This window comes from Coptis chinensis, chromosome 8 (genome assembly GCF_015680905.1).
Source record: "Coptis chinensis isolate HL-2020 chromosome 8, ASM1568090v1, whole genome shotgun sequence".
Lineage (NCBI taxonomy): Eukaryota > Viridiplantae > Streptophyta > Magnoliopsida > Ranunculales > Ranunculaceae > Coptis > Coptis chinensis.
The window spans coordinates 95,135,514-95,150,348 of NC_141463.1; the positions used below are offsets into that span (position 1 = coordinate 95,135,514).

The window sequence follows — 14,835 nt, forward strand, 5'->3', positions numbered from 1 at the left end:
TGTTAGTTCATTTATCCATCTCTCTGTTCCCTGCTTATTTCCAAAATAATACATACACATCTAAGGAAATGGTGGTTTTTGTTTGTGAACCATTTACCAACCAATGGCTCCCACCAATGTTTTGTTCATGGTCAAACATCCAACTGGATTCACATAGCCATGCATGAAATTATGTATAGGGCCATGCCTTTGACTATGCGCTATGCGCATACCATTATATTTAATATATTTGCCAAACTTTTACGGAGACTGTAGAAAAAAGAAGAATAATATCAGTTATCTTGTACAGAATTCCTAAATGAGCCAATTGACTTGTGGACCCAGGCGCAGCACAATAGAACTATATAAGCCAAGACTGGGAGCCTATAAAACTTTGAAAGCCATATATATGTATGTATGACTGTATGAGAACAAGCAAAGATACTGCCTGTGTTTTTATTTAGTGGTTATTATGAGTATTTGACATCATTAGAACAAAGAAGAAATTGGTGGCAAAGCAATGTGGTTTTCTCTGCTTCTTCTTTTTCCTCTTCTTTCTTGCTTTAAGTAGTCAAACTCATGGTGTTGGTATCATTGGAAAATCAACAACAACTGCTGGAAATGCAACATTATGGAGTTGAAATAGTAAAACTGACTCCAGGGTAATCATATTTAGAGATCCCTATGATGGCCTTAAATTAGAAAAGCCTCCAAACGACATCATTAGTGATAAATATGCACAAAACAGAAAGCAATTTAATATGGATGAAACTGCACTTGAGCCCAATGCTCACTATGTATCAAAGTGCTGCCAGGGGTAGCACAACTGGTCCTGCCTTGGGTTTGCTCTCTAGTGGTCACTAGTTTGATTCCCTTTGAGGCCACTGGCGAGGCAGAAGGTTTGCTCTGCAGTGGTCATTAGTTTGATTCCCCTTGAGGCACCCGATCAAATTTCCAACCAGGGCCCGAATTAGTCAAGGTGCGCGTAAGCTGGCCCGGACATAGGTTATCAAAAATAAAAAGTGCTGCCATGACACGTTTTGTTCCACCAGAGTTGAAGTCATTAAGTCAAGCATACTTTCAGCTCAAAGCAAGTCTCAAACACATATATAGCTAAGCAGAATTTAGATGTTAAAAAACTATTCATGGTGTGATCACATATGCCTAAAAGAAAATGAAGTAACACACATTATTAGACAGTGGTCGGTCATTCAAATCAAATTTGTATATAAATCAGACTGGGGAATTAAAACCATCTGATTAGTTGCTTGGTTCTGATGAATAGTATGTGATTAACGATTTGATAACTCCAAGTAAGATATAACACAATACATTGATTCCTACCTGTATCACACACAAACATGAGCAGTGATTAGGACTAGGAAGATCACAAAAATCTGATTCTTGGATCTATAGCAGGTGAAAGCTGACACTTACACTTGATACACAGTTGCATTTGTTCTGGGTGGTGAGATGCTACAGTGGCAGTTTAATCTCATGCTTGGACCCATGTTCCCCTGTTGGCCAGCAAGCTTACTGGTTATGTGTCCCACTTGGACCTACTACTACCCATAAGAAAAAAGTGTGGGTTAATCTTTTCTGGCCCAAGTAATTTTCAGCCCATGGGCCGAGTGAAGATCAACTCAAGCCCAAGAGGAAACAAAACCCTAGATGGATGAGGGCATTTAAGTAATTCGACCTCCTTAAACCCTACCTAAAACACTCTCTCTAGAAGTTTCAGCACACACATAAAACACAGTTGCCTACTTTTCTCAATCTCTCGCCATCTTTTTCATTTCTTGTTAGAAGAAGAGAAGTTGTTGTTAAGCATGGCAAAGCGTTTGATCCCTTCTTTGAACCGTGTTTTGGTTGAGAAAATCATCCCTCCATCTAAGACTAGTTCTGGAATCTTACTTCCTGAAAAGACCACCAAGGTAATAAAAACTTGTTTCTTATGAGTTTATTATCTTCATTTCCTGTTTTATGATCTTGGGTGTTGTTTATTTTGTCTAAAATGTTGATGGGGTTTGTGTAGTTTAGTTTTTTAAGTGGTCTTGTTTATAGTTTATGGATAAAATGTATTTCTGGTTTTGGGTATTGTTTATTTGTGCAAAATATTCCCCTTTTTAGGTAATGTTATGTAAGGTTTATGTTGATATATTTGGTGTGGTTTATGCTAGGAAATTTAATTACTGGTTTTGGCCTTTTGGGTATTATTTGTTTTTGAAAAATATTGTGTAGATTCTGTAAATTATGTTTTTTTTTAAACAATTTGTTTGGTTTTTGTGAGTGATTTTTCTATTGTATGGGATTTTCTGCCTTTACTAAGCTGTTTATTCTAGATAACGGGTCACCCCGGTTCCCCATGTCACATCCCAGTTAATCAGCTGTTTGTTGTTGTATTTCGGAATTATTATAATGAGCAATTTTTCTTACTGTGAAATGATGACTATTTGGAGTAGTTGGTGATGGACTTGGGACTTATTGTTTACTGATAAATAAATGTCTAACATATGTCTAATTGGTGGGTTGATTTAGCTGAACTCTGGAAAAGTTGTTGCTGTTGGTCCAGGAGCCCCTACCAGGGATGGAAATATCATTCCTGTTAGCGTGAAGGAAGGAGACACTGTCCTTTTACCTGATTATGGAGGAATGGAAGTAAAGCTTGGTGACAAAGAGTTAGTGCTCGTTCCCTTTCATTTCTTAAATTTTTTGTTTTGCATGTCCATCCGGTTATCTGTCTCGTTCTAGTATATGTCCATTTGTTACTATATATATGTCCAAACTGGTTGCATTTGTTTTTGAAAGTTGGATAGTATCTTTCTATTAGGGTTAAATGTTATAATTATCTATATAATACTCCGCTGATGAATAATTTCTTTTTCTTGATCTTTATTGTAGCAGTTTTCAGTAGGAATTATATATTTGATAACGTGTCATTGTTCTTAAAATCTTAAATCCTTCAGAGTTAACTAGGACATACACTTTCAGGATAAATTCACATACTCAATCACCTGGAGAAATGCACTAGTTTACCCATTATCTTGATTGGTCTTACTATTTGTTCAGCTCACTGCCCTCACCTCTTTATCTTGTAAACATGTTGGTTGACTGATAATGTATGTGCTTAGTTCTGTAGGAAATTGATTGGTTTTACATTAGTTGAACGAAGCTTGTCAAAACTAAACACATGCAATTTAAATCCGTATTCTGCTTAGTAAGTAGAAAGCCTTTGAGAATCTTGCTTGTAACAACAAATTATAGTAACTAGACTCTTATGCACAATTTACACGTGTGATTACAAATCGTACAACGGGAATGACCAACTATGTTATATATATATAAATTGTGAGGATGCGACATTCTATAGAAACCCCTCTCCCCTTTCAAGGGTTTGAATGATAGCAAAATGTGTTGGAAATAGAAAAGAAATAAATTTAGTGAGAAGCTGAGAATGAGGGAGACAAAGTTTTGTTTCTTGGGGAAATTGTGGGATTTTGTTCTTTCCAAGGGCCCTACCATATACGGCAATTTAAATGTTCCTAAATTGGATTTCCCTGAGTTGTCGCTGTTATACAAATCGAGGGAAACCAATCTAGGAAAAGAAAAAAAAAATGATTGAAAAGAAAAGGTTGTGAACATGTTGGATTTCTGCCAATTTTTCTGCAGCAATTTCCCAGTCGAGTCATGTGTTCGCAATTATTGATACGCATCCACAAGTATGAAATGATTCTACTGCAAATTATTGGTTAATCGTTTGGCGCTTGTAGGATGTTAATATCTATTTTTTTAAGCATATTTTTTGTATTTCTTGTGAAAAGATATTCTTGTGCCATGTTTTATCAGTCCTTTGAAATATTACTTTTCATCTTCCGATTTATATTTAAATGGAATAACTGGTAATTTATTGTTTGTTCTTTGTTCTTGGAATCTATCTCAGGTATCATCTGTTCGAGATGATGACGACATATTGGGAACACTGCATGATTGATATCGCCCTGGTACTGCGGTTTGTCGGCTGAGAAGGATATTTTGTTATTCAGGCAATGTTAGTATGGGATAGGGCTGGTTTAAGTGACTGTTAAACTCTGAATGCAATTCATGAAGAAATGCTTGTCGAATTAGATCTTCTATATGTTAATTTCTGATTCAATGTGATGAAATATTTTCTTTATTTTCAACTATTAGATCTTTTTGGTAGCAAGGTGTATCTGCTGTTCCATTTGTGTAAGGGCAGTGATACCATAGATTCCCTGTGTTTTTCACTTGACCCACTTGCAAAAACCACCTACAGAGACAGACATTGCACCGACCAAGCATTTATTTGAAACCCAAAAGTAATTGGAAGCTATTGATTAAAAGGTTGACTAACAATAGCCAAATGTAAATAGGAGCAGGTGATGCCCCAATCCCTGATTATATTTTCTAGTTTGATTGTTGCCTTTTCTGATGAGAAAATAGGAAGGTTGGGAATAAATTGGTAACAAGCGGAGCTAACCGCAACCTTTTGCTTTGGGGTCGGTTTTCTGCAAATGTACTGGGTATGGAATTTGGATTATGTAGGCATTGCCAGGCTGGAGTGAACTTCATGGTGATCTCCTAGATTCATTAAGAAAATGCCTTTCTCTTCAGGATTTGATCCGTTTTGGTTGTCTGCACGTCTTGGAGGTTAGCTTCAGGTACAGAACTCCGTCACAGAGGTTGTTTACCATGGTTAATAGTTCCCTATGTCGTCGTGCCTGGCCAAGAAGGTAACTACTGTCATGATGGCTTACTTGGTTTGTTCAGTATTTTGGATGGAAGAATATATAAACTTGACATACCGGAGTTACTAGGACGTCGTATTTGTGGTACTTCTTTTGGTTGGTTTGTTACAGTTCATGGGAATTCAGAGATGCAACTACTTCACATCCCTTAACTAAAAAAATAGTCAACCTCCCTCCTCTCACCAGGTTTTCTTCTTTGTTTGGTTCTCGATTGTCGGAAGAAAAGGCCCTCGTCTATCTGGTCTCATGGCAGTCACCGGTACTTGACGGCCATAAATCTTTTCACAAGTATGATTCAAACACAATGCGTGATAGATACATACATAAGGCGATTACGTCTCCCGTTCCTGATAATGATAAATGTTCCGCTCGCCCTCCTGTAGTCATAGCTATCCTGAAAAGTGACACCGATTTGTACTTTTGTAGCCCAGGAAAGCACGATTGTTGGACCAGAATAGAAGTTAATATTCATTACGCGGATCTTATATTTTACGAAGGGCACAATAACGGACGAATATACCTCTATTAGACTCTGATTACTCTCCACATAACAAGAACTAATAACCTACAAGAATATTTCCAGTGAGCATCCAAGGCACACTGCTAAACCTTTATGCTCCTTCAGCACAAACCTCTAGACTCTAGGAGTGGGAAATCAGTATTTTCCATATAATCCACAAGTAGAGCAAGTTTTTCTAATTGGGGATACATATAAAAAATCTCATATTTTCCCACCCCTCAAAACAACCCCCCCCCAATACACACTCTCGTGCCGACTTTGTCGTAGTAATCTAGAAAATGCTATCGTTGATCCCTAAGTCCTAAACCAAATTCCAATGACCCCAATAATTCATCTATATCAACACAAAGTAATCAATTAACCTCTAGACTCTATTAGTATGAATCCAGTATCTACAAACAGAGCGAGGTTAATCGACTTGGGAGCGGGCAAAAAGGGCTTAAAAGTTAAAACTCCCTTTTTTCTTCCTACTCATTCCCTTTATTATATTCTTCTCTGTTAGTGCCCACCATGTCTAAGACCTATACCAATTCCGATGACCCTGATAATTAATCTATTTAACTAATTACCAACACAAAACAATCAAAAACTAATAAAAATAATGAGATACAATTATTTCACGCTTTTCTAAAAAGTGCTGGGTAAGGTAACTACTAGTACTAGTAATGAATCGCTGAATGAGATTTTGTGTGAATCGTGAAGAACAATGGAACATCTCTCTGATAAATGCATATAGAACAAAAATGATGCAACTACAAATTGATAATCGGGATGTACAATACGCCTGACTTTATTTGCATTCAGAAATACAACATACAAATGATACTACATTGTTCTTCTTTATAATGCATTTGCTTCTATTGAATCTATTCCACTTCCATTTTTGAACATTCCAAAATAATAATAATCTGAATCTCAAGAAGCAGTCCTGGGGCGTTGTACAGGAGCATACATTGTGACCCCGCTTTTCTACGGATTCGAAGTAGAACATTTGATGTTACAGACGTACGAGCACATGGTGAGCATCAACAATGCCGAGTGCCAAAAGCTGTTACTCATGTAAGCTAAATAGATGGAGAATTTAGATGTTATGGCAGAATGATAAATGAAAGCATCTAGACTGATAAACAAATATTCCCTCATATAATCTTATTAGGAGTTCATGAATTGAATTAATACCAATTGACAATGGCAATAAAGAACCACATCGTTCAAATCTCTATACAAAATCAAATCTCTTCCAGATGAAGAAATGACTCCACCAAAGTACCAAACTGATTACATAGTTTCTCCCTAAGCTCTGTAAATCATTAGTGTATGTGAAATAATGATCTCGCACCATGCATATATGCAGCGAAACAGCCAAACCAAAAAGGAAACCAAACCAGAATCCCCTGGACAGTTACTGAGTCGGCCAATGTGGTTCAAAAGTGGATGACTATGCTTGTTTGATGGTTCTTATCCCAGCAAACAGGATTCAGTTAGCATTGCGAATTTGAAAACCCATTTCTCTTTTTATCCCCTACTGACCAGGGTTTGAATTAGTGAGATTGTGCTTCAAGAAGGATGTTTGTAGCCACATTGACGTCGTTTCTGACCTGTACAAGTGCCTGTCTTGCTGAGTTCCTGTCAAAGCCCATTGAAACCAGTGTTGCGATCGAATTGTCAGATGGCTCCACGGTAGAAGCCAGAGGAGCAGCGGAAGGATAATTTCCCTGAACCAAGAAAATAGGTTAGAAGGACAGAATAAGAGATGAGGAAGTACAAAAGGAATGGAACCATTGCGATAACCAATTATTGTTTTCATTGTTATTGTTATTGCTATTCTTAGTAATGTTATTATTATACCAAACAAGAATCCATTACATAATTTAGGCAATCCAACAGTGAAAACCACAGTGCCCGCCATTTATTATAAGTCTAGTAATACTTGTCCATAAAGCTATACCGCGGAAAGCCATTGACAAAGCCCAAAAGAATCATTTGGGTCAACCGCAAACACGGCACAAGACCAAGCAAAATGGAGTCCAAGACAAGTGGCGAATAAAAAAATTCTTCCAGTAAAGCACTAACTGGGGAACATCCAACAAAGGAAACCGAAATGCCTGACGGTCACAATATCATAGTGTCCCAGGAATTTGAACCATATCAAAATGCAAGTGGAACATATGAAAGTGAAATTCTTGCAGCAGGATGATGGAGCATTAGATGTGATATGTTTTTTTTTTTTTATCGGTAAAGTATAGTTTTATATATATATCCAGAGCATAAAGAAATAGGATGAGATATCCTATAGTACAAGTTACAAAGGAAAGAAAAAACACAAGACAGAAGACAAAAGCAACATTTCTCCCATCAGCTCATTATAAGTCAGTAATATAAGCACCAAAATTTAAACATCAATGCAGCAAATGAAGATCTGCAAGAGCCTAAAGATAAATTAAGATTCTTCAACATTTAAAGAGGAGCCAATGTCAGACATAAATTTGAATAAGGACTTCACATGGTAATAATATTAACATACACAATGCAAGAATATAGTTCTGTGCAATAAAACAAAGCTAATCCATAAGTTCTCCACAAGTGACAAACAGCAAAAAAAAAATCATTTACTAGCAGTACTTGCCTCCATTTCACGGCCGGTATAAGCTGCTACATTTCCAATAACATTCCCGCTTGATGCTGAAGGTGATGAACCTCCCAAAGTGGGCCAAGACAGTCTTGAAAATAATGAACTGACAAACTCTGGGAACTGCAAAAGTTAATCCATAAACAAATTTCATTGTCAAGGATGATGTAAAAGGTTTAGGACATGCACATGTTGCACTAACAAAGAAAGCCACAACACTGCTCCAAGTATGGCAAATAGCATACATATGGCACCCTAGGAGCTGTATGGCATTTGGTCATTGGGAATTACTTGTTCAAGTGAAATGAAAAAGGAATCAATTTTGCAATAAGAACCAGATAATCAATTAGCTATTACAAATATAGTTGTTCCAATTTCATATCAGACAGTCTGTGCAGTTCACAATCTAAAGATTTTACTGAGATCTGTTTGCTCAATATAACAGAGCAACTCGACAAAAAACCTATGGTATAACATAAAATCTCTCATTTAGAAAAAGAAAAAGAAGCTCCACAAGATGACCTATAACCATCTATAATACCTTTTTTCTGGAGTCATGTTTTCTTCATTCCTGATAACTAGAAAGTTATTTTTTTATTTTTTTTATGGTTGTAACTAGAAAAATTACAATTAGCTGCATTATAGAAATATTGTATCTAAGTACAGCTTGACCTGATAGATCTTCTGTATGAAATAGTTTGAATGACTAAAACTGTTGCTCCATTCAATGAAGAACTAGTAAGCTAGCGACTAGCCTACTAGGGAAATCTAAGTAATCTTTCTACTGCCATATCAGAATTTGCCCAGCTAAATTATCTAAACAAGGTTAAGAACAATTGGAAAACTATAAACTAACCTTGATCATGCATATGCCAAAAAATATTGGAACTATAGAGAAGACCGGCAAGAACACCACATATTCCTGGCAGAATAGATCTTTTCCACGATGATAAAAGGTGCTGTGAGGTGAAAGTAAAAGCACATTTAGAATTTAGTTGAGAACAAAACTATTTGACGTTGAGCCAACCTAGGAATAGATAAAAGGAAAACCATGAAGTAGTTATAGAACCAACTTACCTGAAGACCTGCCAAATATACAAATGATTTGTCAGAGAAGTTAATCCCAAAAATGTGAAACTGTGTCGAAATCGAAACTGGGATGTCAAAGTAGAATGGTACAAATGAAGAAAATATAAGACCATAAGGTCCAGATGCCAGCATGTTCAAGGAAGGATCTCCAAAATCAAATAAATAAAACTTCACCCTAATTTATTGCTTTACAATCCTTTTAATAAAGAAATCCATCAAAAAATTAAGTGCTCAGAAAAAGGACTGGTGAACTCTTCACACACTATGGTCCAACAAACTAAAACTTCTCATCAATATGAATCTCTATCATTAATATTTCAACAGTAGAAAAAACCTGCAAGGCACCATATAGACCAGCAAGGGACCATTATTTGCGTAAAGGCTCTATGAATTTTCAACAGAGTGAACATGCACAAAAATCGAGACAAACAAAGGACCGTGTGGGGGTAGATAACTCACCGAGTATTTATTAGACTCAATTTGCCTCTCAAATACCCTGAAGTATTAGAGTAAATACAGTCCAAACATCCATTCCGGTGTCGATGAAAAGGCAAACACAGACACAAATAACCTCCATAGACGAAGATGTCCTGTCAACAAAAAAAAAACAAAAAATCAGTCCATAGGTAAAGAGATCTTTAAGTGTAGTTTTATTTTACAAAAACACAAACAGACTGCCACGTGGAGCAAAACGACATGAAATTAGGTAAACAACAATGCACAACTCAGTATAAACAACAACCAAGAATCAAAATATATATTTCCAATCTAATCAATACCCAAATCTCTAAACAGAAATAGAGTACCTGATATTATAAACCGAGTTTGGAAGAAGAACCTCGAACTCCAATTAAAATCGTGAGAAGAGCAGATGCAATAACAAACGCCTCGTGAACTGGAGCATTATCAGATAAAAAATTTGAACCATTAAAACAAAATTGTAGAAGCAATTAATAAATAAATAAATAAAAAAAAGGGTGTTTGTTAAGAAGGATGTGGAAACCAGATGGTCCGCCGTTCATCTCTTCTTCTTGTTTGAAAACTCAGAGGAAGAGAAAGATTTAAAAATAAATATATATTTCCTAAGAGAGATACTGTATTTAATCTTGATACTGTATACTACTCAACTACAAGTATATGATACTGTATTTAATCCCATATATGTGCAGGGCTTTCCTCAGCTCTTATGTACCATTTGACTCTTCACATGATTAAAATCACAATTAGAACAGTAAGACCTGCACCTGGTGTTGTCAGAGATGCTTCCACGCAGAGATTTCTTCCTTCTTGTGAAGTTTCCTGATTCCACCATAAAATCCCTCTGCTTCGCCCACTTCCTGGTGGTCTTTCCTGCTTAGGGTTGTTTGTCTCCACCGTGAACCAGGGCTATATTGGTTGAATACCACTATGAAAGTATCTACTGAAATAATTTTGCATGAGACGTAACAATTAATCAATTAAGCCTTCGGTAAAACAAGAACTATACTAACAACTAAAAACCAAGAGAAATGAGATGGAAAAGTTTTAGTTCTCATTCTTTCCCAAAATTACAACCATGTTCCCTCCCAACTGGGCATCCTGATTTATTGATGATGAGCAACACACTGTAACCAGTGGTGCCTCGTGACCTTGTGTATTATTAAGGAGGAGAATTCTGGTTTCTCCTCCCTGGTCGAGAAACTGTTCTCAAAATGAACACGCAAGACAATAAAAGCTATAGGGTGGCATATTACTCTTACTGCAAGACAGTAGAAGCAAATATGTGCACGTAACATTTGAAGAGGAAACTTATCACTAACATATGGGGAAATTGAATTCAGTTTATCGAATCAGAAAAATAAGTTCTCTTACTGCTCTTATGACAACAGCAGAGACTTCCAATCTCATCGCAAGTCTCCAGGTGACCAACAACACCATACCACCACCCTGTGAAGCATACAAGTACTACAACACAAACAACTAACTCAATAAATTTGTTTTATTCTAGTTTTAAGGATAAACTTGGTATAGAATATTGAGGTAGAAAATTCGAGAAAGTAGATTAAATATTGGAAACTTAATGTAGTCTTGTACAGCTTCGAATCAATAAATTTCAAGAAAGCATAGAATTCAGACGTCATGAACACACCATAAGGAAGTTCTTTGTTTCCTCTCCACTGAATCTCAACATGGTCCCCGGATGTAATTTGTCTAAACAATCCGAGGCATGAACATTATGAGGGGGAATGTCTACTGGTGGTGCTCTTATCCTATCCCAGTGCACGCATTGCTCTATCACTGGTGTCCGTGAATAATGAGATGGATACCTGAAAACAGAGCAAACATCCAATGAACAAAATAAGTTCCAGAAGGTACGTACACCCACTCAAATGAGCTAAGGATACACTGAAAAGTGTCAATAGTGCAAGTACTAGCATTTTGGTCATTTTCTATCCGTCATTCTATAGCTTTAAACAATTAGATGTTTTGAGTCTTTAAAATTAATGTTGAATTAGAATAATGACAACATGAGATCATCTGTTGTGAAAACGAAAATGTAGGATAAACTTTGATACCTTGCTTGAAAGGTGTCTGTGAAGCAATCATAGCAAAGTTCCGCATCATAACACGACAACATATACTGAACGTGCCCATTCTGAAATGAAAAGATGGAAAAGAAGAACCTAAATTTCAGTCATTTTAAAACCATAACCGTCAGACGTTGAAACTCATAAACTATTCATTACAAATCGAGAGTCAAGCATTATATTGTAAATATCTCAGAAGAACATAAACGAATGGAAAATTACAGAGCAAAACAATGATTTCTTATGTTCTCTCTTTCCTTTTCATATTCATTTATTAGTAAAAGATGTGATTTTACCTTTCAATTAAACTGTCGTTGGAGTCAGTTACGTTCTCTGTGAACCCTTGTACCAAGAAATGTGTCTCTGATAGCCTGCAATTCTTTACTGACATCTCTAATATCCATTCTCTCTGACGGTGATTCCACAGAACATGCAACCCCAATTCTGACTATTGCAATCATGCACTCTAGCAGTTTTGTTCTTCTATGACTGTTGATTCTCATGGTATTAGTATCTCCTAAAGTGTCATCTCCTTCAAATAGAAGTATTGGATCTACAATCTTTATAAGTTGATCTTGCAAACCGTTGCTAGCATAGTTATGGAGGTTTAAACCGTTTGTAAACATCTTATCGGTTGGTCTCCTTCCTGTGGACATTTCCAACACCAAAATTCTATAACTGTACACATCACCTTGTGTGGATGCATCAGCTCCCATACCATATTCTGCAATATATACATCAATCACTAGAGTGTAACAAAAATATATATATTAAGTGTCATTGGCCAACAAAAAGAAAATTAATATAATAGTAATACCGTAATGCTTTACGTATATCCATTAATATACTACATAGAGATTGAAAAGCTCCTCACAATCGCCAGTTAAGATATTGAAAGAAGTAAACAAACTAGGTTAATTACCACCACAACCATAGTTCTTTCATCCTCGATCTTTTGAATTTTAACTCCACTAACATAGACTGAAAAGAAATTAGATCAAATTAATCGTTTTATTATCTCTAACAGCTCTTTAGTCGCACTAATTTAACATTCCTTTTTCCTCTTTTAAGATATCTAAATAAATATGCTATAAGCTCCAGAGATGAAAACATTCAACAATACAAGGCCCTCTTTAAGCTCGTGTAACTGGGGGTCTTAACGGTGTACGTCGAACTTAACAAAGGGAATAAAAAAGAGACAAAGATTTGAGTTTCACTAAAATGTTGATGCACATAAAGATTATAACTAATGCAGTATACCAGATAATGATTTTAATGCATTTATGAATTGGAAAAAAGGACTGAAATCCACATATGTCGATATTTAAATTCCTACCTGGAGCAGCGTAGCCAATAGATCCTTTTACCACTGTTGAGGTACTTTGATTATCATGCAAGTTCTCTATTGATCCCGAAATAAGCTTTGCTAAACCAAAATCACCAACATGAGCTACCATATCATCATCAAGAAGCACATTGCTTGGCTTTAGATCACGATGAATAACCAAAACGTGGCACTCGTGATGAAGATAGATAGCTAAGTGCAGAAGCAACATCAATGGCGACATTTAGTCTTTGAAGTAGGTTCAAATTCGATTCTTCATCTTGTTCACTGATCTCTTGATGCAACCACTTCTCGAAACTTCCATTTGGCATGAACTCAAAGACTAGTGCTTTAAATTCATTTCCTTCAAAATCCACGCTAGAGCAAGAGGTTAGAATCTTAACAAGATTTCGATGGCGGATATTACGCAATGATTCACACTCTGCCATGAAACTCTTTAGTGCTCCTCTCAATTGAAGTTTGAACACTTTGATAGCAACAACGGATTCATATTGGTTGAGCATTCCCTTATACACACTGCCAAATCCACCTGAACCAACAAAATTAGCTGGAGAAAATTCACCAGTCACTCGAAAAAGATCCCCATAAGTGACTTGAACATGTTGATCACTGAATGATTGCGAAGAAGCTGTTTTAAGTTTACTTTTTCTTCTCAGGTAAAATATAAGAGAACATGATGCCAACAGAATGAACACGGCCACACTAATCATAATTGCCATTTTGGAAGGATCGAACCTTCCATGCTTTTTTTCACCTTGTTTTTCAGATTTGTTAAATGGGCATGGCGGCAATTGCAGTTCACGTATACCTCCACAGAGATCAGAATTTCCAGCTACTAAAAAATTGCCCGCAATTTTAAAGATTCCTTTCACTGGTACCTCACCTTCAAGTTTATTGAAGGATAGATTCAACCTCTGGAGATACGGAAAGTTCTCCAAATATTTTGGAATTCCACCAAACAAGTTGTTCCTTGATAAATCTAACTCTTGGACAATCTTTAAAGAACTCAAAGATTGAGGAATTGTCCCTTCAAACAAATTATCGTCCAAGTACAACTTTTCCATACTCAAACACTCACCAAGAGTATTAGGTATTAAACCAGACAACTTATTTCCAGACGCATCCAGTGCAACAAGATTTTTTAGTTTTCCTACTTCTAAAGGTAGGGAACCAGTTAGGTTGTTCATAGAGAAGTTAAGATGAAGCAAAGTGGGAATATTAAAGATCTCTTTTGGTAGGGTACCATTTAGTTTGTTTTGGTCCAGATACAGGTATTGCAATTGGCTAAGAACACCAAGATTTGAAGGAATGTTTCCTTCCAGTCTGTTGCTATGTAACCACAACGTATTCAATTTAGTATTGTTTGCGAGAGAAGATGGGATTGGTCCTGATAATTTGTTTTCGAACATATATAACCCCTGTAAACTACGAAGTTTTCCAACAGAAGATGGAATACTACCGCAAAAGTTATTAGACCAGAGATTTAATACAAACAAATTGACCAGGTTCCCAATCCCTTCTGGGATAATTCCAGATATATGATTGCCTCCTAGATACAACTTCTCCATTCAGTTGGAGAGATTGGTAATAGAGATCGGGAAAACACCTCCAAAATTGTTTTGGTCCAAGTTCAATTCCTTTAGATTACTGGAGTTGGTCAAATAAGTGATAAAACTCAAATCATGAGCTTCTCCTGTTCCTAGCTGATTGCTTCCGAGATTTAGCCATTCGATAGTTTGAGGGAATTGAAAATCCTTAGGAACTTGTCCTTCGAAATTGTTTGTTGAAATACCAAAGTTTAGAAGTTTAGAAGCGTTAACTAAAGAAACTGGGAGTAGTCCAGAAAGTTGATTTACACTCCCAAGGAATTCATCGAGATTAGGAAGAGTGATGCCCATGTCTTGTGGAAGACTACCACTAAATTGGTTAACGGAAATTCC

General features: G+C 36.4%; 3 protein-coding genes across 4 annotated transcripts; 1 reads left to right on the top strand and 2 right to left on the bottom strand.

Annotated features, from left to right (window-relative positions):
• Positions 1-1,696: 1,696 nt before the first annotated feature.
• LOC147484691 (10 kDa chaperonin, mitochondrial-like) lies at positions 1,697-4,153 on the top strand. Its single transcript, XM_086579927.1, has 3 exons — positions 1,697-1,913; positions 2,518-3,286; positions 3,333-4,153. Exons 1-2 carry the CDS (start codon positions 1,809-1,811, stop codon positions 2,728-2,730), a joined length of 318 nt encoding a protein of 105 aa, XP_086436053.1. The 5' UTR covers positions 1,697-1,808; the 3' UTR covers positions 2,731-3,286; positions 3,333-4,153.
• A 2,233-nt stretch (positions 4,154-6,386) lies between these two features.
• LOC147484692 (rhomboid-like protein 20) lies at positions 6,387-9,899 on the bottom strand. 2 transcript variants are annotated; one of them, XM_086581467.1, is made up of 6 exons: positions 9,790-9,899; positions 9,443-9,573; positions 8,972-9,129; positions 8,751-8,853; positions 7,892-8,017; positions 6,387-6,980 (listed from the first exon to the last, which is right to left on the bottom strand). In XM_086581467.1, exons 3-6 carry the CDS (start codon positions 9,094-9,096, stop codon positions 6,807-6,809), a joined length of 528 nt encoding a protein of 175 aa, XP_086437593.1. In that variant the 5' UTR covers positions 9,097-9,129; positions 9,443-9,573; positions 9,790-9,899; the 3' UTR covers positions 6,387-6,806. The 2 variants fall into 2 exon arrangements, with proteins under 2 accessions (XP_086437593.1, XP_086437592.1); XM_086581466.1 differs by lacking the exon at positions 8,751-8,853 and having other exon boundaries at positions 9,318-9,573.
• A 162-nt stretch (positions 9,900-10,061) lies between these two features.
• LOC147484693 (putative LRR receptor-like serine/threonine-protein kinase At3g47570) lies at positions 10,062-14,464 on the bottom strand. Its single transcript, XM_086581468.1, is given in 6 exon segments — positions 10,062-10,403; positions 10,835-10,927; positions 11,112-11,289; positions 11,847-12,274; positions 12,887-13,082; positions 13,084-14,464. Coding segments are annotated over 3 exon segments (1,980 nt in total). The 5' UTR covers position 14,464; the 3' UTR covers positions 10,062-10,403; positions 10,835-10,927; positions 11,112-11,289; positions 11,847-11,870.
• Between the last annotated feature and the right edge of the window lie 371 nt (positions 14,465-14,835).

Bases quoted from the DNA above. Each gene is read 5' to 3' on its own strand.
- LOC147484692 (XM_086581466.1), bottom strand. From the start codon at position 9,393: ATGTTCACTCTGTTGAAAATTCATAGAGCCTTTACGCAAATAATGGTC. The intron at 9,130-9,317 runs GTTTTTTCTACT...TTGATTTTGGAG, and splicing joins GTCTATATGGTGCCTTGCAG to ATCCTTCCTTGAACATGCTG. The intron at 8,018-8,971 runs GTAAGTTGGTTC...TAACTTTTGCAG, and splicing joins TATATTTGGCAGGTCTTCAG to TTCCCAGAGTTTGTCAGTTC.
- LOC147484691 (XM_086579927.1), top strand. From the start codon at position 1,809: ATGGCAAAGCGTTTGATCCCTTCTTTGAACCGTGTTTTGGTTGAGAAA. The intron at 1,914-2,517 runs GTAATAAAAACT...GGGTTGATTTAG, and splicing joins TTCCTGAAAAGACCACCAAG to CTGAACTCTGGAAAAGTTGT.